The sequence below is a fragment of the Coregonus clupeaformis genome, chromosome 20 (genome assembly GCF_020615455.1).
Source record: "Coregonus clupeaformis isolate EN_2021a chromosome 20, ASM2061545v1, whole genome shotgun sequence".
NCBI classification, from domain to species: domain Eukaryota; kingdom Metazoa; phylum Chordata; class Actinopteri; order Salmoniformes; family Salmonidae; genus Coregonus; species Coregonus clupeaformis.
The window spans coordinates 30,247,284-30,270,511 of NC_059211.1; the positions used below are offsets into that span (position 1 = coordinate 30,247,284).

Here is a 23,228-nt window from a genome sequence, read left to right on the forward strand (position 1 = left end):
AGGCTTTATTACAGACATAAATACTCCTCCGTTTTATCAGCTGTCCGGGTGGCTGGTCTCAGATGATCCCGCAGGTGAAGAAGCCGGATATGGAGGTCCTGGGCTGGCGTGGTTACATGTGGTCTGCGGTTGAGAAGCCGGTTGGACGTACTACCAAATTCTCTAAAACGACATTGGAGGCTGCTTATGGTAGAGAAATTAACAGTAAATTATCTGGCAACAGCTCTGGTGGACATTCCTGCAGTCAGCATGCCAATTGCACGCTGCCTCAGAACTTGAGACATACGTGGCATTGTGTTGTGTGACAAAACTGCACATTTTAGAGTGGCCTTTTATTGTCCCAGCACAAGGTGCACCTGTGTAATGATCATGCTGTTTAATCAGCTTCTTGATATGCCACACGTGTCAGGTGGATGGATTATCTTGGCAAAGGAGAAATGCTCACTGACAGGGATGTAAACAAATTTGTGCACAACATTTGAGAGAAATAAGCTTTTTGTGCATATGTACAATTTATGGGATCTTTTATTTCAGCGCATGGACCATGGGACCAACACTTTACATGTTGCGTTTATATTTTTGTTCAGTATATATAGTACTACCTGCAGTGAGAATACCACTCCCTCACTATAGGAGATAAGGGAATAGGGGACGTTAGATATGCTGATAAAATAATTAATTAAGGAGGTTTCAGGCCAATCAATTTCTTGATAATAAAAATGTCTTCAGTAGCCTGCCCAATCACCAAGCCACCAATCCTCATATCATTTGAAAGAGCTGACAGACTCTCTCTCTGGGCAACAGGTTTTCTAAGGAGCTGTACGTTTTTACTGTTCACCTGGCTGTCTACCTGCTTAGCTGGCCATTCACCTGGCTGTTTACCTGGCTGTTTATCAACATGAGGCTCATCCTGACTTTCTCTTTCACCTATGCACTGCTCCACACAGGTAACACATTCTAATTACTTTCATTCTGACGAAGGCCTTTGGGGCCAAAATGTTACAGTGATGTTTCAAGTATAAGTATAATAATGTTTGAATTATATTAATGTTAAATCATGTGGGCACATGCATAACTTTCATTCTTTTTCACTTTTCTTTGTTTCAGGATGTTGTATAATTTTTTCTTTGTGTGCTTTAATTATTTGCATGTTTTACAGCGGACATGCTGATTTGCTACTACTGTGAGGATGAAACAGAATCAGACTCAAAGTATACAAACCCAACCTTGCAGAACTGTAGTGCAGGATATACAAACATTAAGAACAACGTCAGGGCATGGACTACAAAGTGTCTAAAGCATTCCATAGGGATGCTGGCCCATGTTGACTCCAATGCTTCCCACAGTTGTGTCAATTTGGCTGGATGTCCTTAGGCTCTCTCACCATTCTTGATACACACGGGAAACTGTTAAGCAAGAAAAACCAAGCAGCGTTGCAGTTCTTGACGAAAACCGGTGCGCCTGGCAACTACTACCATACCCCGTTCAAAGGCATTTAAATGTTTTGTCTTGCCCGTTCACCCTCTGAATGGCACACATACACAACCCATGTTTCAATTGTCTCAAGGCTTAAAAATACTTTAACCTGTCTCTTTCCCTTCATTTACACTGCTTGAAGTGAATTTAACAAGTTACATCAATAAGGGATCATAGCTTTCACCTGGATTCACCTGGTCAGTCTATGTCATGGAAAGAGCAGGTGTTCTTAATGTTTTGTGTACTCGGTGTATACTGTTCGGAAAGTATTCAGGCCCCTTGACTTATTGTAAAATGGATTAAATAAAAAAATTTCCTCATCAATCTACACACAATACCCCATAATGACAAAGTGAAAACAGATTTTTAGAAATGTATGTAAATGTTTTAAAAATAAAAAACAGAAATACCTTATTTACATAAGTATTCAAACCCTTTGCAATGAGACTAGAAATTGAGCTCTGGTGCATCCCGTTTCCATTAATCATCTTTGAGATGTTTCTACAACTTGATTGGAGTCCACCTGTGGTAAATTGAATTGATTGTACATGATTTGGAAAGGCACACACCTGTCTATATAAGGTCCCACAGTTGACAGTGCATGTCAGAGCAAAAACCAAGCCATGAGGTCGAAGGAATTGTCCGTAGAGCTCCGAGACAAGATTGTGTCGAGGTAAAGATCTGGGGAAGGGTACCAAAAAATGTCTGCAGCATTGAAGGTCCCCAAGAACACAGTGGCCTCCATCATTCTTAAATGGAAGAAGTTTGGAACCAAAACGCTCTTCCTAGAGCTGGTCGCCTGGCCAAACTGAGCAATCGGGGGAGAAGGGCCTTGTTCAGGGAGGTGACCAAGAACGCGATGGTCACTCTGACAGAGCTCCAGAGTTCCTCTTTGGAGATGGGAGAACCTTCCAGAAGGACAACCATCTCTGCAGAACTCCACCAATCAGGCATATATGGTAGAGTGGCCAGACGGAAGCCACTCCCCAGTAAAAAGCACGCTTGGAGTTTGCCAAAAGTCCAGGTGTGCCTAATGATGAGGCGCAGGTGTGCGTAATGAAGGTTGCCAGGTGTGCGTAGTGATGGGTTGCCAGGTGTGCGTAATGAAGGTTGCCAGGTGTGCGTAGTGATGGATTGCCAGGACCGGTGGTTAGTAGACCGGCGACGTCGAGCGCGGGAGGGAGGGAGCGGGAGTAGACAGTAACAAAATGTGGAAAAAGTCAAGGGGTCTGAATACTTTCTGAATGCACTGTATGTTAAACTACTACAAGTGTTGAATTTCCTCCAGATAAATTGATTTATGAATAAATTGATTTATTTAATTTAATTATTTTTTGTGCTGTCAAGTACTTCAAATATTTAGTATATTAACATAAACTTACAGTATATTACAGTATCCCAGAAATGTATTGAAGAATGAAAAAAAAACGAGTTATCTATGTCAAACCTGATACATGTGTTTAATACAGTATTAATTCCATTTGGTCTTTCATATGTCATCTCTTAATTAGAATTAGGATCTTCAGTTAACCACAATCAATTAAACATTCTATGACTAATTACACATGGGATACTTTCGCTCATCTGGCACTTCTACTGAAACTCTAAAGGCTGCAACAAAGACACCCTCCCATGGTAAGAAAAAATCAGTCAAATTCAGGAATGTCCATACTGTCTGTATTATCAGTGACTGATCAGAAAATACTATGGTTGCGAGGCAGCACAAATTCAGAGGAACCTCAACCGTGCCAGTATAAGCAAATGAGTGCATGCAGAACATACGGTAAGAGTGTATATTTTCTTGGAACCATGCAGTTATAAGGTACATTAAAAAACTCAATTTTATTAATTGCAAATAAGTTTAGTTGTCACCATGGAATGACATTTGCAACAACTAACAATTTTTTAGTCACTTATGTTCCAGTATTTGGTGACAAACCCAATGAACTACTATGTTACACCTGCAATAGTGGAGAGGACATTGTCTGTGACAGAGTTGTGTCATGTGTTGGAACTGAAGACCGCTGCTGAGGTGAAAAAGGTCATCTTCAGCCACACCAAATCCCATAGTATTTGATGACTAGTGTCTTGTAAGCCCATATGGGCTGGGCACGTCATGGTCTATGACACTGATATACAATACAAAATCATCATATCATCAATCATCATAGTATATATTTAACATTATTTGTTTTGCTTGTACTCTGTCCTAAAGTAAATAGTTTGTTCGTGCGTGGCCTTTGGTGTCTGATCAGTAACTACTGTAATGTTTACCCCGGCTGCTGTGAGAAGAGCCTGTGTAACAGAGCTTTGGGACTGAGCTTCCTCCCTCTGCTGCTGAGTCTCCCCTTTGCCATCCTCATCTAGTGGCTGAGAATTGCCCCGCCCCAGAATGTTGGACAACCAATCGCAGCGCTCCAATGGATAGCAACTGTAGTCGAGTCCGACACCTTGGACAAGCACACATTTGAAACAGATGAAAGCCAGTGACAAAACATAATTGTCTTTAAAAAGAAAACATTTTGATGGCTAAATAATTGAACAGTGCACAAGGGGTACTTGACCAGTGTGATTACTGAAATGCAGAGCCTGTTGATGGAGTATTTTTAGAATCCGAAATTATACTTTGTTACATTGTTCTTTAGCTCAGCTTGTTAGCTAGCTCTCAGTCTCATTGACCACCAAACGTTGCTAACGTTAGCTATCTAGCTAGACACTTAAGGCCCAATACAGTCAACTTGATTTTCCTGTGTTTTATATATATTTCCACACTATGAGGTTGGAAAAATACTGTGAAATTGTGCCCTTTTAGTGTAAGAGCTGTTTGAAAAGACCACCTGAAATGTAAGCCTGTTTTGGTGGGACAGAGTTTTGGCCTGCCTGGTGACATCACCAGGCAGTAAATTGGTTAATATACCAATAAAAAAGAGTTTCAAAGCTTGGAATTCTTGCTTGAGAAATTGCTCTTTGCTAAGAAGCTATTTTTGTTTATTTTAGACTATTTTAATTGAAACAATCCCAGTAAGGTACTTCATTTTTACCCAGAAATTGTTTGATATTGAGATAAAAATTGTTGCAGACCTTTAACCTCTACGGAATCCCGTATAGGAACGGTTGAGCTAGCGTGCGCTAATGTGATTAGCATGACTGTTGTAAGTAAGAGCAAACTTTCCAGGACATAGACATGTCTGATATGGACAGAAAGCTTAAATCATTGTTAGTCTAACTGCACGGTCCAATTTACAGTAGCTATTACATTGAAAAAATGTGCACAACAACAAAAAATGGCAACTGGTTTTATACATTCACCTCTGAAGGTAAATAATGTACTTACATTCAGTAATCTTGCTCTGATTTGTCATCCTGAGGGTGCCAGAGGTAAAATGTAGCATAGTTTTGTTTGATAAAATCAATTTTATATTCAAATGTAGGAGCTGGGTTCTACAGTTTGAATCCTTGCTGTCTCTGGCTCCACACCCACCGCGCCCAGCCATCTAGAGTGTGAAAGTTAGTGTATAAGCTAATGATCCATCATGTATGACATTCCTGGGAGTGTGTAAACTTACATTTTGTATTACCATATCATTTTTGTATGTTCTCTATATTTATGTACTTGTATCAATTGACCAAATCGGCACATTTGGGCAGACTTGATACAAAATAGTCCAGTATTGCAATCCTTCACTGGATCAATCTGAAACTTTGCATACACACTGCTGCTATCTAGTGGCCAAAATCTAAATTGCGCCTAAACTGCAATATTATATTGTGGCTTTTCTCTTACATTTAAGTCATTTAGCAGACACTCTTATCCAGAGCGACTTACATGAGCAATTAGGGTTAAGTGCCTTGCTTAAGGGCACATTGACAGATTTTTCACCTAGTCGGCTCGGGGATTAGAACCAGCGACCTTTCGGTTACTGGCACAACGCTCTTACCCACTAAGATACCTGCCGCCCTCTTGCATTTCAAAGATGATGGAACAAAAAAGAAAATGCATGTTTTTTTTGTTTGTATGATCTTTTACCAGATCTAATGTGTTATACTCTCCAACATTAATTTCACATTTCCACAAACTTCAAAGTGTTTCCTTTCAAATGGTATCAAGAATATGCATATCCTTGCTTCAGGTCCTGAGCTACAGGCAGTTAGATTTGGGTATGTCATTTTAGGCGAAAATTGAAAAAAAGAGTCCGATCCTTAAGAGGTTAATATAACTTGTTTTCTCTAATTGTATGTTAGCTAGCTAAACTAACCATGTTATTAATACAACTCCCATCTGCTGTCAATATCAGGATATGATTTGAGACAATTCATTTAAAGCCATTCAGTGGCTATCCACACTACATACATAATTTTACCAGGTTCCCGTGAAATTATTGTAATGGCAGGCCACCACAACATACCTGAGAGTTTACTGATTACCAAGGGGTAGTCTGTGTTTAATTTAATTGTGTATTAAAAACACAGTTGAGATCATTGTGAGGAGATTTCGCCAGTGGTTAGTAGGGGGAATTGGTCTTCCCAGGAAAATGTTGTCAGAGGTTGCAACAGTACCAAAGGGGGGTGGGGCTTAGTGAAGGGTCAATTAAGGCAGAATGCTGGGTTAGGCCCATCTACAGGAGTGATATGGTGAAAAGAGACAACAATGTATCTGACAAAAAGTTAAATAAAAATCTGTTGGATAATGTTTTACTGTTGTAATTATTGTGGAACTGTTTGGACAATTTATTGTCTATATTTGTCTATGCCATCCTTCTGTGTGCCCACAACACTATACTCTGTGGGGCAATATGTTTGCTTATGTTACTGTATAAGAGCATATGGGCTAACTCACTATTCATTTGGGGGAAATATGATTATTTTACATAGGTTCTGTTTCATATGACCTTCCTCCAAAACCACATTCAATTCATTTCATGCTAAAGATGTTTGTGTACTTCTAGGTAATTATTTTCAGAAATTTCAAAACCTTTGAAGCTAACCATCCAGCCAGACAGTCTGTCAGACTACCCGAGCTCACTGACCCGAGACATACACCCAAAGACCAGACTAGGGATAGCTCTGAATTGGGATAACCTATCCCCTGTGCTGTTTCTGAGGTGTGTTATAATGGAAAAATGTATCTGAGAATGACCAAAATACCCAGAACCTTATTAATCATTCCAAACAAGGTGTAATGAAATGGTTCTGTTGCAGCTGAAACTAACTGAAGGAGCTTGGTTAATGTATTATTTCCAAGAGTAAGTGCTATGTCTTTATATGGTTGTTGTATACATATGTCTCAATCCTAAAGTGAAAATTAGACTTGAAAATAAAACATTATCCAGAAACTAAACACAGACACTGTGCTCCCAGGTTTCAGCTTGTATAGACCGTTCTAGACAAGTTGAGGGTTTGGAAGTCTATAGACAGTGGGTGCTTGGATGTCTACATAGACAGTGCTACTTGAGTGCTTGGAGTACTACACAGACAGTTGTAGACTAGTTCAGTGTTTTGGGGTCTACATAGACAGTGCGAGACTACTTGAGTTTTTTTTTCTGTCAATGTAGAAAGTGCTAGTTGAGTGCTTGGTGGTCTATGTAGAAAGTGCTAGTTGAGCGCTTGGTGGTCTATGTAGAAAGTGCTAGTTGAGTGCTTGGAGGTCTATGTAGAAAGTGCTAGTTGAGTGCTTGGAGGTCTATGTATAAAGTGCTAGTTGAGGGTTTGGTGCTCTATAGACTGTGCTAGTTGAAGTTTGGTGGTCTATGTAGAAAGTGCTAGTTGAGTGCTTGGTGGTCTATGTAGAAAGTGCTAGTTGAGTGCTTGGTGGTCTATGTAGAAAGTGCTAGTTGAGTGCTTGGTGGTCTATGTAGAAAGTGCTAGTTGAGTGTTTGGTGGTCTATGTAGACAGTGCTAGCTGAGGGTTTGGTGGTCTATAGACAGTGCTAGTTGGGTGCTTGGAGGTCTACATAGACTAGTTGAGGGTTTGGAGGTCCTGTCTGTTGAGAGATGTTTTCCCTGAGAGAGGTGAACCCCATGGTGAGAGGGATCAGAGTCTCACCACAGGGGGCGCTACAGAGACGTTCAGAACAGATCACTGCACTGCTCCAACAGGTGAGTCACTAACCAGGTTTCCATCCAATCATTTAATGAGTGATGAATTACTTGAAGCATTAAAAATATCACGACAGGGCTGAAACAGGAAATGTCGGTAAAATGTCATAAAGTTCGACAAACTATTTATTTGTTCCACATGGTGGAATCGTTTGTGTCTGTAAACTGTGTTATGCGATAAATGGTCGATGGAAACGCCTTTATGCGCAAATATTGATATAATAACCATCATATCGAAGTAAACTTGGAATCACGCGATGATATGTTGTGTGGGCCTCCCACTACGACTCGGGAAAGCACGCAGTTTATTAGGCTAGAGATTAAATAAGTTATGATGAACTTCAACAGGGTGGTGAAAGTGCACGGTGATGAGTTTGATATTCCTTTCCAATAAATATCAAGGGTCTTATTCTGGTGACATGATGATCTATGCTTGGTTGCCGTTTGAGAAATGAAAATAATCTTGCTCTTATCCATAACAATCTCATCGTGTAGACTAGTCTACCCGCATTGTATCTGCCAGCGGTTGGCTAGAGCACACATGCCAAGACCAGAGTTGGGCACATTTGCTATTTAACACAACAGTTTTTGTGACAAAATCATCAGTAGAGTTGAAAATGTGATGGAAACCCATTAAAATAATTTTCACTACATGGTAATTTAACCACAAAAGTTGTTTTTATGTGCATCACGCGCACCCACCCACCCACCCACCCACCCACCCAGACAACACACCCAGACAAACACACACACACACTTGAATTTGCAGCAGCTGCATTGTTATTATTTAGGCGATGTCGAGGTGTCACTGTGTTGGGCCCCGTGTAGCTCAGTTGGTAGAGCATGGCGTTTGCAACGCCAGGGTTGTGGGTTTGTTTCCCACGGGGCCAGTATGAAAACATTTATGCACTCACTAACTGTAAGTCTGCTAAATGACGAAAATGAATTTGATATTTTTCAGTTGAAAGCAAGTTTTCTGCAATTCTTCACATTTTGCCATGGGGCGGAGAGAAAATGTTGCTGTTGTATAACAAACGTAATGCAATTCTATTCATTTTGTTATGGGGAAGAGAGAACCAATTTGCAGTTTCCTACCCATTTTGACATGACTTATGCCATATTAATGATATCTAAGTGAAAGTGACTTACTACTCTAACTCTCAACAGTAAGTTGAGACCCCGACTGAGTTCTTTTTTTGTTGGGGTTGGGGGCTCCCTAGTGGCCAGGGGCCCTAGGCGACCGCTTATGTTGCTTATGCCTGGGGCCGGCCCTGCACACTCAGGCACACACACACATACACACTCAAGCACACGCACACTCACGCACACACACACTCACACACGCACACTCACACACTCACGTACGCTCACGCTCACGCACACACACACTCACGCACACGCACACTCACACACACGCACACGCACGCTCACACACTCACGTACGCTCATGCACACGCACACTCACACACACACGCACACTCTCTCTCTCTCACACACACACACCATATATCTTTCTTTTTTTCATGTTATCAAACCAGGAAGTGGGTTGTTAATTTCTGTTAATGTTTGTTTTATTCTCCAAAATGGTTATACTGTATATATAGTGTTGAAGGATAGATTTATAAGTAATGTCAAACTGTTGTAAACTGAACAAAAATATAAACGCAATATGAAACAATTTCAAAGAATTTACTTAGTTACAGTTCATATAAGGAAATCAGTGAATTGAAATAAATTCATTGGGCCCTAATCTATGGATTTCACATGACTGGGAATACATATATGCATGTGATGGTCATAAATACCTTTTTACAATTTGCCTCGTGTTCGCTGTCCGTAGCTTATGCTTGCCCATACCATAACCCCAACGCCACCATTGGCCATCGAAGGTGATCATTTGCCCACTGAAGTCGCTTACAACGACGAACTGCAGTCAGGTCAAGACCCTGGTGAGGACGACGAGCACACAGATGAGCTTCCCAGAGATGTTTTTTGACAGTTTGTGCAGAAATTCTTCGGTTGTGCAAACCCACAGTTGCGTCAGCTGTCCGGTTGGCTGGTCTCAGACGATCTAGCAGGTGAATAAGCCGGATGTGGAGGTCCTCGTCTAGCGTGGTTATGCCTGGTCTGCGGTTGTGAGGCCGGTTGTACTGCCAAGTTCTCTAAAACGACATCAATTCTCTGGCAACACCTCTAGTGGACCCTCCTGCAGTCAGCATGCCAATTGCATGCTCCCTCAAAACTTGAGACATATGTGGCATTGTGTTGTGTGACAAAACTGCACATTTTAAAGTGGCCTTTTATTGTCCCCAGCACAAGGTGCACAAATGTACTGATCATGCTGTTTAATCAGCTTCTTGATATGCCACATGTGTCAGGTGGATGGATTATATTGGCAATGGAGAAATGCTCACTAACAGGGATGTAAAGAAATGAGCTTATTGTGCGTATTTCATTTTTTATTTCAGCTCATGAAACAGGGGACCAACACTTTACATGTTGCGTTTATATTTTTGTTCAGTGTAGATAAGTCCGCTTTCTGTCTTCTCTACAGGGAGAGCAGAAACCATTCAAGGAAGTTATTGACATTAGCTCAGGTGACTCCCACAGGACCGGGATAAAACCGATCTCCTTTGTGCGACAGGTGTGGTCTCTCTATCTTTCTCTCTCTACGTCTCTCTCTCTCATGCACACTCTCGCTCTTCCGCGCTCTCTATCTCTTTCGCTCACTCTCGCTCACTCACGCTTACTCTTTTCTGCTCTCGCTGTGAATATCTGTCTATAACCAAGTATCTTGCAGTCTCTGTCTTCAGCTCTGTGTCTGATGTGGTGTGTCTGTGATTCAGGTCCTATCTGTCTGTCTGTACCCTGAGCTCCTGCATGATGACACACTTCCTGGGGACGTCAGGCAGAGAGCCCAGAGGTTGCTGGGAGAGTGTGATGGGGGCAGTGTGGGTAAGTTGGTTGTTTATGCGTCATACTCTGATCTCATCTCATCACTTAGGCAGTGAATACAGCAGTAGGCCTATTTATGGTACATCTGGTTTATATTATGTTTAAAAGGTTATATTTGTTTTAGTGATTGATCTGATTGGTTGATTGGTGGATTGATTGATTGATTAATTAGATGTTTTGTAATAGGTTCATACACAGACTCCTGTGGGCTGCCTCATGTTCAGCGCAGCGTTGCAGAGTTCATCACTGGTCGAGACAGAGGAGTGCCCTCCTATCCCCGTAACATCTTCATCTCTGCTGGCTCGCAGACAGCTCTGAAAGTAAGAATATAACAACCATAGATCTTCACTGTAAACTATACGACCATAACAACCAGATGTCTACTGTAGACTTTTATTTTCAATATATATATATTGGTAAGATTTTACAGCCTGCAGGTATAATGCACTATGATGCAGTTATAATGCATAGTAAGATTTGTGGTGTGCATGTATGACTCCCTTATAATTCCCCCTCCACCCCACGACCCTTCTTCAGGTGATGGTAAAACTGTTGGTGAGAGGGGAGGGGGTGTCCCAAACGGGTGTGTTGACCCCCCAGCCCTGCCACCACACCCTGCCCATGCTGCTGGAGGAGGTAGGGGCTGTCCTGGTGCCCTACCAGCTGAGAGAGGAGCAGGGCTGGGCCCTGGAGCCGGAGGAGCTGCACCGAGCCCTCACCGCATCTAGAGGGCACTGCAGGCCCAGGGCGCTCTACATCAGCAACCCTGGCAACCCAACTGGTCTGTAGTCAAGTTTGGATGACATTGTGTGTAATGCTTTCAAATAGATTTTGTTAAATTATAAACTATTAACTTCACTTTGTTAAACTTCAAACTATTAGTTAAACTAAGTCTTGAGTCCATAGGTCTTTCTATAGATCACATTTTAATCGTAGCACGCAGGGCCGGCTCTAGCCTTTTGGAGGCCTTAAGCGAGATTTGGTTGACGGTGGAGAGAAAAATGTAAGTTTTAAAGTTAATTTCCTGTAGTTCTATATATTTTGCCATGGGGTTTAGACACATTTTTGCAGTTTTAAAGTATGTTTTCAGCAGTTCTACAAATAGATAGGTTTTTTGCAATTTTATAACAAATTTGATGCAATTCTACTCATTTTGCAATGGGGCAGAGATACATTTTTGCCATTTTAAAGATAATTTCCTGCAGTTCTACACATTTTGCCATGACTTATGCCATGATATCTGAGTGAGAGTGACTAACAAAATCAATGAGGGCCCCATGGAGGGGGCCAGGGTCCCTAAGCGACCGCTTATGTCCCTTATGCCTGGAGCCGGCCCTGGTATTGTGTGCCAGCCAGGTGTTTCCATTGGCAAAATGCCCATGAAAAGGGCTGTGACATTTTATCTTTATGATGATATTATCACTATGTCACCATACTGTCTTTTTCCCTCCTAACAGGTCATGTACAGAGCAGGAAATCTATAGAATGGGTGATTCAGTTTGCTGCAGAAGAGAGGCTCTTCCTATTGGTCAATGAGGTGATATTGATAATTATTGGAGATCAGGGGTTTATTTATAGCTGTTGCGTAAATTCCACACTAAATATCTGTATGCACCAATTCTGAAAAGACTGCGCAAGTACAAAAATATTGAGAATTATAAACTTGGTGCAGGCCATACATACGCATGTTACTGTCATAAATCAGACCTGTCCTGAAACTGTGGCGCGTTAACGAGCATTAAAACGCAGATCATTCACCTTTTATGGTAACAATAATGCCCTTATTTGCTGTATACTTTGGAAGTATTCGAATTAGGCCGATGCAGTTTTCTAAAGGAAATAGCAATAGCGAACTTGATCAAATAGCCTACATTTATTTGGAGGTGATGGCAGAATGTTCAACTTTTGCAGTGACATTTGCTGTAGGCCTAGGCTATCTGACAGACAAAAAGTTTATGAAAGACAACCACAATTGCAAATTGCTGTGGACCTGTAAACAGGCCGTTTGAATTAAATAGGGCCTAATGTTTTGCATTTGCTTTTTCTCAAACCTATGCTGCAGTGCGCTAATTCTGAAACATTGTCTACTTACAGTAGTAGCCATACACATGTCAATGCAAAATATCAACTTTCACCTGTTAAATACTACTGTATGTTATAAACCACGCTCTCCTTTCTGATGTATAGAGCAAAATACTTGAAATAATAGCAGATCTAATAGGCCCAATTAAATGTAATTTGTTATAGGCTATGGCTACTTCGGGAAAAGGTGAAGAATTTATTCTGCAATGGTTATCAAAATATGTATTATGTGTATAAATGCAATATTGTTTACTGGAGAAATTTGAAATGACAGTATTCAGACGTAAGCTACAGAAGTAACCTACAACCGTCTGATCTACCTTTAATAAACTGCACTCTGGATCGGATGGCATAAAGTAAAATACTTGAAATAGCTTATCTATTTGCTACTGTGAAGTGGGTCCAATTAAACCAGAGATGGGACGAATGGCATCCTTGTTGTAGGCCTATGCTACCTCGTGGGTATGAAACCATCAAAGAAAAGGTGACACATTTATTATGCAATGATCATGGAAATGAAATAAATAATAGCCTAGGAAATACAGTAGATGCATATTTCTAATTATTTTAAAATGCAAACATAAACAAAATAGATTTTCTCTCATCTCACTAATGGCAAATGATTGCATCTTGTTATTAACCTGTATATTGTTATGAATAAGTGTGTCCATCATAGGCTATGCCCCATTTTCACAAAATACTCATCTACTTGCCTGCTTTCAATGCAATACTTCAACCACTAGAAACTGTGTGTATGCATGGTCTAAAGTTTGCGGGAAGGTGAGCACATTGTCACATCAAGTAAATTTGTTATCAATGCCAACTTTTCTGTGAAAACTGGCGCAAACATGTTTTGGGGTCTTTCTTGTATTTACACACGGTTTATCAATGAGGCCCAAGGGGTTTAGGCTGTGGGTGCAGATTACACAGGGTGTCCAAATATCTGAACTACACTTTTGGTTTGGTAGTGCATGAAATTAACAACTGGTAGGTCTACTTTACAGTTGCCTGAACACCTGTTACACGTTAGGAAGAGCAGTGGGAGAGAATTGGCTTGATGGCTTTTCTCTATTTCAGTGTCTGTCTCACTTTTCCAGCCTTCATCTCTTTACTTGTCCTTCCTGCTCTGTCTAGGTGTATCAGGACAGTGTGTATGAGGAGGGCAAGGAGTTTGTGTCCTATAAGAGGGTCCTGTTTGAGATGGGTCAGCAGTACTCTGAGATGGTAGAGCTGGCCTCCTTCCACTCCATATCCAATGGCATCATGGGAGAGTGAGTCTTACAGTAGATCCACTTCATCCGCATACTATAGTTTGCCATGTCAAAAAGTCACCAATGGAGATTATTATTAAATGAAATACCAAAATGTTTACAAATTGTTGAAGCAAAAGGCAAATGCTTAGCCCCAATCCTAACCCTAACCCTAACCCTAACCCTAACCCTAACCCTAACCCTAACCCTTCTGATGATTTATAATCACTGTAGCTTTTCTGCCCTGTTAAACTGCTGTGTCCCCTATGTGCCCTATGCCCTTTGCCTCCTGTTCCCCCTGGCTGTGTGTAGGTGTGGGCTGCGTGCGGGGTACATGGAGCTGGTGAATGTGGACCCAGCAGTGATGGTGTTTGCTGAGACCCTCCTGTGTACTGACATCAGTACCCCCGTCACAGGACAGATCGCCCTAGAAATAATGGTTAACCCTCCTAGACCTGGAGACCCCTCCCATCACAAGTATACACAGGTACTTATGAGTAAGGAATTCCTGCATTACATTCACAGTAGTCTCCTATACTTAGTCTCATATTCACTCAAACGTTAGAAAGGAGGTAATCATTACACAGGTTCAGTATTCTACATTAGCTGTGTTAAAGTGTGTTGTATTAGTTACTGCTCTCTCTGTCTCCACCAAAGGAGATTCTGATCAATCGGATCACCCTGGCCCAGAATGCTCAGCGGGCTTGGGAGTTTCTGATTGGCCTTCCGGGGGTGAGCTGTCAACCAGTGATGGGAGGTATCTTTATCTACCCCCGTCTGAGCCTTCCCCCTGAGGTAGTGGAACAGGCCAAGGTGGGCAAACAGACTTCCTCTATACCCCTCTGTAGCACCCCTACACCTCTGACCTACACATGACACTAGTAAAACTAATGTTGCAGTATTAACCTGCAGGTAGTCAAATTATGTTAGATTAGCTGTCTTTTATCAAGTGTCAAATTATTCTTAAAGTGATTGATTACAGGTAGAAGTCTACATTTACCTCCTCCTTTCTTTTCTCTTTTTCTCTCTCCGCTCCCTATCTTCTCTCTCCGCTCCCTCTCTTCTGTCTCCGCTCCCTCTCTCCTCTCTCCGCTCCCTCTCTTCTCTCTCCGCTCCCTCTCTTCTCTCTCCACTCTCTCTCTGCTCCCTCTCTTCTCTCCCTCTCTTCTCTCTCCACTCCCTCTCTTCTCTCTCCGCTCCCTCTCTTCTCTTCTCTCTTCGCTCCCTCTTTGTCTCTCTGCTCCCTCTCTTCTCTCTCTGCTCCCTCTCTTCACTCTCCGCTCCCTCTCTTCTCTCTCCGCTCCCTCTCTTCTCTCTCCGCTCCCTCTCTTCACTCTCCGCTCCCTCTCTTCTCTCTCCGCTCCCTCTCTTCTCTCTCCGCTCCCTCTCTTCTCTCTCCGCTCCCTCTCTTCTCTTTCCGCTCCCTCTCTTCTCTCTTCACTCCCTCTCTTCTCTCTCCGCTCTCTCTCTGCTCCCTCTCTTCTCTCCCTCTCTTCTCTCTCCACTCCCTCTCTTCTCTCTCCGCTCCCTCTCTTCTCTTCTCTCTTCGCTCCCTCTCTTGTCTCTCTGCTCCCTCTCTTCACTCTCCACTCCCTCTCTTCTCTCTCCGCTCCCTCTCTTCTCTCTCCGCTCCCTCTCTTGTCTCTCCGCTCCCTCTCTTCTCTCTCCGCTCCCTCTCTTCACTCTCCGCTCCCTCTCTTCTCTTTCCGCTCCCCATCTTCTCTCTCCGCTCCCTCTCTTCTCTCTCCGCTCCCTCTCTTCTCTCTCCTCTCCCTCTTCCCTCTCTCCGCTCCCTCTCTTCTCTCTCCGCTCCCTTTCTTCTCTCTCCGCTCCCTCTCTTCTCTCTCCTCTCCCTCTCTTCTCTCTCCGCTCCCTCTCTCCTCTCTCCGCTCCCTCTCTTCTCTCTCCGCTCCCTCTCTTCTCTCTCCGCTCCCTCTCTTCTCTCTCCGCTCCCTCTCTTCTGTCTCTGCTCCCTCTCTTCTCTCTCCGCTCCCTCTCTTCACTCTGCTCCCTCTCTTCACACTCCGCTCCCTCTCTTCTCTCTCCGCTCTCTCTCTGCTCCCTCTCTTCTCTCCCTCTCTTCTCTCTCCACTCCCTCTCTTCTCTCTCCGCTCCCTCTCTTCTCTCTCTGCTCTCTCTCTGCTCCCTCTCTTCTCTCCCTCTCTTCTCTCTCCACTCCCTCTCTTCTCTCTCCGCTCCCTCTCTTCTCTTCTCTCTTCGCTCCCTCTCTTGTCTCTCTGCTCCCTCTCTTCACTCTCCGCTCCCTCTCTTCTCTTTCCGCTCCCTCTCTTCTCTCTCCGCTCCCTCTCTCCACTCTCTGCTCCCTCTCTTCACTCTCCGCTCCCTCTCTTTTCTCTCCGCTCCTTCTCTTCTCTCTCCACTCCCTTTCTTCTCTCCGCTCCCTCTCTTCTCTCTCCGCTCCCTCTCTACTCTCTCCACTCCCTCTCTTCTCTCCGCTCCTTCTCTTCTCTCCTTCTCTTCTCTCTCCGCTCCCTCTCTTCTCTTCTCTCTCCGCTCCCTCTCTTCTCTCTCCGCTCCCTCTCTTCACTCTCCGCTCTCTCTCTGCTCCCTCTCTTCTCTCCATCTCTTCTCTCTCCACTCCCTCTCTTCTCTCTCCGCTCCCTCTCTTCACTCTCCGCTCTCTCTCTTCTCCATCCGCTCCAACTCTTCGCTCTCCGCTCCCTCTCTTCTCTCTCCGCTCCCTCTCTTCTCTCTCCGCTCTCTCTCTGCTCCCTCTCTTCTCTCCCTCTCTTCTCTCTCCACTCCCTCTCTTCTCTCTCCGCTCCCTCTCTTCTCTTCACTCTCCGCTCCCTCTCTTCTCTCTCCGCTCCCTCTCTTCTCTTCTCTCTCCGCTCCCTCTCTCCTCTCTCTGCTCCCTCTCTTCACTCTCCGCTCCCTCTCTTCTCTGTCCGCTCCCTCCCTTCTCTCTCCGCTCCCTCTCTTCTCTCTCCACTCCCTCTCTCCTCTCTCTGCCCCCTCTCTTCTGTCTCTACTCCCTCTCTTCACTCTCCGCTCCCACTCTTCTCTCTGCGCCTTCTCTGCTCTCTCTGTTCTCGCTCCCCTCCCTCTCTCTATAGTCTGACGGACTGGAGGCAGACGTGCTGTACTGTCAGAGCCTACTGGATGAGGAGGGTGTGTGTGTGGGAGCAGGGTGTGAGCATGGGCAGAGAGAGGACAAATACCACATCAGGTAATGTGAAGAGGCGTCATGCCCATAGGGGGGATATAATAATAATTATTATTATATACAGTACCAGTCAAAAGTTTGGACACACCTACTCATTCAAGGGTTTTTCTTTATTTTTACTATTTTCTACATTGTAGAATAATTGTGAAGACATCAAAACTATTAAATAACACAAATGGAATCATGTAGTAACCAAGCAGTGTTAAACAAATCAAAAGATACTGTGTGTTATATTTGAGATTCTTCAAATTGCCACCCTTTGCCTTGATGACAGCTTTGCACACTCTTGGCATTCTCTCAACCAGCTTAACCTGGAATGCTTTTCCAACACTCTTGAAGGAGTTCCCACATATGCTGAGCACTTGTTGGCTGCTTTTCCTTCACTCTGCGTCCGACTCATCCCAAAACATCTCAATTGGGTTGAGGTCGGGGGATTGTGGAGGCCAGGTCATCTGATGCAGCAATCCATCACTCTCCTTCTTTGTAAAATAGCACTTACACAGCTTGGAGGTGTGTTGGGTCATTGTCCTGTTAAAAAACAAATGATAGTCCCACTAAGCCCAAATCAGATGCGATGGCATATCGCTGCAGAATGCTGTGGTAGCCATGCTAATTAAGTGTGCCTTGAATTCTAAATAAATCACAGACAATGTCACCAGCAAAGCACCCACACACCATAATACCTCCTCCTCAATGCTTTACGGTGGGAACTACACATGCATAGATAATCCGTTCACCCCTTACCGCGTCTCACAAAGACACGGCGGTTGGAACCAAAAATCTCCAATTTGGACTCCAGACCAAAGGACACATTTCCACCGGTCTAATGTCCATTGCTCATGTTTCTTGGCCCAAGCAGGTCTCTTCTTCTTATTGGTGTCCTTTAGTAGTGGTTTCTTTGCAGCAATTCGACCATGAAGGCTTGATTCACGCAGTCCCCTCTGAACAGTTGATGTTGAAATGTGTCTGTGACTTGAACTCTGTGAAGCATTTATTTGTGCTGCAATTTCTGAGGCTGGTAACTCTAATGAACTTATCCTCTGCAGCAGAGGTAACTCTTGGTCTTCCATTCCTGTGGCGGTCCTCATTAGAGCCAGTTTCATCATAGCGCTTGATGGTTTTTGCCACTGCACTTAAAGAAACTTTCAAAGTTCTTGAAATGTTCCGTATAGACTGATCTTCATGTCTTAACGTAATGATGGACTGTCGTTTATTTTTGCTTATTTGAGCTGTTCTTGACATAATATGGACTTGGTCTTTTACCAAATAGGGCTATCTTCTGTATACCCCACTACCTTGTCACAACACAACTGATTGGCTCAAACGCATTAAGAAGGAAATCAATTCCACTTTTAACAAGGCACACCTGTTAATTGAAATGCATTCCAGGTGACTATCTCATGAAGCTGGTTGAGAGAATGCCAAGAGTGTGCAAAGCTGTCATCAAGGAAAAGGGTGGCTATTTGAAGAATCTCAAATCTACAGAGAGCTCAAGAGGTATGCTTCGATATGCAGAAAAATGACTGCCTCGCCTGGTTCACCAACTACTTCTCAGATAAAGTTCAATGTGTGAAATCGGAGGGCCTGTTGTCTGGACTTCTGGCAGTCTCTATGGGGGTGCCATAGGGTTCAATTCTCGGGCCGACTCTATTCTCTGTGTATATCAATGATGTCGCTCTTGCTGCTGGTGACGCTCGGATCCACCTCTATGCGGACGACACCATTTTGTATACATCTGGCCCTTCATTGGACACTGTGTTAACAAACCTCCAAACGAGCTTCAACGCCATACAACACTCCTTACGTAGCCTCCAACTGCTCTTAAACACTAGTAAAACTAAATGCATGCTCTTCAACCGAACGCTGCTTGCACCCGCCCACCCGACTAGAATCACTACTCTCGGCGGGTCGAGTATGTGGACAACTACAAATACCTACAGTGGGGAAAAAAAGTATTTAGTCAGCCACCAATTGTGCAAGTTCTCCCACTTAAAAAGATGAGAGAGGCCTGTAATTTTCATCATAGGTACACGTCAACTATGACAGACAAAATGAGAAAAAAAATCCAGAAAATCACATTGTAGGATTTTTTATGAATTTATTTGAAAATTATGGTGGAAAATAAGTATTTGGTCAATAACAAAAGTTTCTCAATACTTTGTTTTATACCCTTTGTTGGCAATGACACAGGTCAAACGTTTTCTGTAAGTCTTCACAAGGTTTTCACACACTGTTGCTGGTATTTTGGCCCATTCCTCCATGCAGATATCCTCTAGAGCAGTGATGTTTTGGGGCTGTCGCTGGGCAACAAAAACGTTCAACTCCCTCCAAAGATTTTCTATGGGGTTGAGATCTGGAGACTAGCTAGGCCACTCCAGGACCTTGAAATGCTTCTTACGAAGCCACTCCTTCGTTGCCCGGGCGGTGTGTTTGGGATCATTGTCATGCTGAAAGACCCAGCCACGTTTCATCTTCAATGCCCTTGCTGATGGAAGGAGGTTTTCACTCAAAATCTCGCGATACATGTCCCCATTCATTCTTTCCTTTACACGGATCAGTCGTCCTGGTCCCTTTACAGAAAAACAGCCCCAAAGCATGATGTTTCCACCCCCATGCTTCACAGTAGGTATGGTGTTCTTTGGATGCAACTCAGCATTATTTGTCCTCCAAACACGACGAGTTGAGTTTTTACCAAAAAGTTCTATTTTGGTTTCATCTGACCATATGACATTCTCCCAATCCTCTTCTGGATCATCCAAATGCACTCTAGCAAACTTCAGATGGGCCTGGACATGTACTGGCTTAAGCAGGGGGACACGTCTGGCACTGCAGGATTTGAGTCCCTGGCGGCGTAGTGTGTTACTGATGGTAGGCTTTGTTACTTTGGTCCCAGCTCTCTGCAGGTCATTCACTAGGTCCCCCATGTGGTTCTGGGATTTTTGCTCACCGTTCTTGTGATCATTTTGACTCCCACGGGGTGAGATCTTGCGTGGAGCCCCAGATCGAGGGAGATTATCAGTGGTCTTGTATATCTTCCATTTCCTAATAATTGCTCCCACAGTTGATTTCTTCAAACCAAGCTGCTTACCTATTGCAGATTCAGTCTTCCCAGCCTGGTGCAGGTCTACAATTTTGTTTCTGGTGTCCTTTGACAGCTCTTTGGTCTTGGTCATGGTGGAGTTTGGAGTGTGACTGTTTGAGGTTGTGGACAGGTGTCTTTTATACTGATAACAAGTTCAAACAGGTGCCATTAATACAGGTAACGAGTGGAGGACAGAGGAGCCTCTTAAAGAAGAAGTTACAGGTCTGTGAGAGACAGAAATCTTGCTTGTTTGTAGGTGACCAAATACTTATTTTCCACCATAATTTGCAAATAAATTCATTAAAAATCCTACAATGTGATTTTCTGGATTTTTTTTTCTCAATTTGTCTGTCATAGTTGACGTGTACCTATGATGAAAATTACAGGCCTCTCTCATCTTTTTAAGTGGGAGAACTTGCACAATTGGTGGCTGACTAAATACTTTTTTCCCCCACTGTAGGTGTCTGGTTAGACTGTAAACTCTCCTTCCAGACTCACATTAAGCATCTCCAATCAAAAGTTAGATCTATATTCGGCTTCCTATTTCGCAACAAAGCCTCCTTCACTCATGCTGCCAAACATGCCCTCGTAAAACTGACTATCCTACCGATCCTTGACTTCAGCGATGTCATTTAACAAAATAGCCTCCAACACTCTACTCAGCAAATTGGATGTAGTCTATCACAGTGCCATCCGTTTTGTCACCAAAGCCACATATACTACCCACCATTGTGACCTGTATGCTCTTGTTGGCTGGCCCTCACTACATATTCGTCGCCAAACCCACTGGCTCCAGGTCATCTATAAATCACTGCTAGGCAAATCCCTGTCTTATCTTAGCTCACTGGTCATCCCCAAAGCCAACACCTCCTTTGGCCGCCATTCCTTCCAGTTCTCTGCTGCCAATGACTGGAACGAACTGCAAAATTCTCTGAAGCTGGAGACTCTTATCTCCCTCACTAATTTTAAGCGTCAGTTGTCAGAGCAGCTTACCGATCACTGCACCTATACACAGCCATTCTGAAATTAGCCCACCCAACTACCTCATCCCCATATTGTTATTTATTTTGCTAATTTGCACCCCAGTATCTCTATTTGCACATCTATCATTCCAGTGTTAATACGAAATTGTAACTATTTTGCACTATGGCCTATTTATTGCCTTACCTCCATAACTTACTACATTCGCACACACTGTATATATATTTTCTGTTGTATTTCTGACTTTATGTTTTGTTTACCCCATATGTAACTCTGTGTTGTTGTTTTTATCGCACTGCTTTGCTTTATCTTGGCCAGGTCGCAGTTGTAAATGAGAACTTGTTGCCTAAGATTTGCCCTCTCATATTTTTGGTGTGCAGGACACCTCTGAGTGTGTGTGTGTATGAGAGAGAGGGAATTTAGTAAATAAAAATGTAGTGTGTGTGTACACATACATATGTGTGTCTGTGCATGCGTGCGTGCATGTAATATATGTGTGTGTGTATCATCCCTCCCAGACTTTGCCTGCTGACCCCCTCTGCCACTCTAGAGAAGGTCCTGGCACGCCTCGGCTCATTCCACCTGCACTTCCTGGACCAGTTCTCCCAGCATGCTTAGGGAGCGGCAGTCACAGTCTGCCACAGACTCTCTCCAGGACAGGGAACTGGACTGAACTGAACATTCTGAACACACTCTACTGGACATCTACCAAAGAGAGAGACAAAGGCCCTATAAATGATTGACCATGGTGAACCTAGAAGTAAACAAAAATGTAATAGGTCAGGGCTCTATTGTGCATGAAGTTTAAAAAGATGTCACATAAAGCTTACTTCATATTTTTATTTTGTCAATTATTTTCACTGCATCAGAGATAGCATACACAGACGTTTTGGCTTAACAGCCTTCTTCAGTGTTTCAGTAGGTGCCTCTGAGTAGCAAAACGCAGGATGACGATTATTGTCATGAGTCAACTGAGCAAAGTCAAAATTGGCTATATCGCAAAAATGAGCTTTTCAATATTAATTTCAGGTTAGGGTTAGGCATTAGTTAGCAGTGTGGTTAAGATTAAGGGTTAAGGTTAGGGTTAGGTTTAATATCAGATTTTATGACTTTGTGGCTGGCCAGCTAGTGACTGCTGTGCGAGCTAGTGACCACTCTGCAGAGCTGCCTCCAGGGCAAGACTTATGACAATAAATATAAACTTGCTAACAAAACAGTAACTGTGTAAGAACAAAATGCCTTGACATTTTGTGTTTGAGGTTCACATGCACATGCATGAGATGCATTTTTGGAAAATGGAAACACAGCAATACATTTCCAAAACAAAAGTGATGATAGTGTTCCCATAGGTGGGGCAGTGGGCGTCGATTCCCAGGTTAGAAGGGCTGCCCCAAAGGGCTGTGGAGGCAGGGCTGTGTGTGCTGGGTGTGGAGGCAGGGCTGTGTGTGCTGGTGTGGAGGCAGGGCTGTGTGTGCTGGGTGTGGAGGCAGGGCTGTGTGTGCTGGTGTGGAGGCAGGGCTGTGTGTGCTGGGTGTGGAGGCAGGGCTGTGTGTGCTGGGTGTGGAGGCAGGGCTGTGTGTGCTGGGTGTGGAGGCAGGGCTGTGTGTGCTGGGTGTGGAGGCAGGGCTGTGTGTGCTGTGTGTGGAGGCAGGGCTGTGTGTGCTGGGTGTGGAGGCAGGGCTGTGTGTGCTGGGTGTGGAGGCAGGGCTGTGTGTGCTAGGTGTGGAGGCAGGGCTGTGTGTGCTGTGTGTGGAGGCAGGGCTGTGTGTGCTGGGTGTGGAGGCAGGGCTGTGTGTGCTGTGTGTGGAGGCAGGGCTGTGTGTGCTGGGTGTGGAGGCAGGGCTGTGTGTGCTGGTTGTGGAGGCAGGGCTGTGTGTGCTGTGTGTGGAGGCAGGGCTGTGTGTGCTGGGTGTGGAGGCAGGGCTGTGTGTGCTGGTTGTGGAGGCAGGGCTGTGTGTGCTGGTTGTGGAGGCAGGGCTGGGTGTGTGAGTTGACGGGAGCGAACAGATTTAAGTATGGGGCAGACCTGGGTTCAAATACTGTTTAAAACTATTTCAAATACTTAAGATGTGCTTGATTGAGGCTGCTTGTTGCAATGGAACCAATAGACATGTCCCAA

The 23,228-nt window shown here is 43.8% G+C and overlaps 1 protein-coding gene across 1 annotated transcript; it reads left to right on the forward strand.

Moving 5' to 3' along the window:
• Positions 1-7,467: 7,467 nt before the first annotated feature.
• LOC121532958 (alanine aminotransferase 2-like) lies at positions 7,468-21,888 on the forward strand. The gene is made up of 11 exons (XM_041838736.1): positions 7,468-7,572; positions 10,127-10,216; positions 10,419-10,527; positions 10,714-10,847; positions 11,065-11,308; positions 11,985-12,064; positions 13,744-13,880; positions 14,172-14,346; positions 14,517-14,672; positions 16,937-17,049; positions 21,628-21,888. The coding sequence occupies exons 1-11, from the start codon at positions 7,468-7,470 to the stop codon at positions 21,725-21,727; spliced, it is 1,443 nt and encodes a 480-aa protein (XP_041694670.1). The 3' UTR covers positions 21,728-21,888.
• Positions 21,889-23,228: the final 1,340 nt, after the last annotated feature.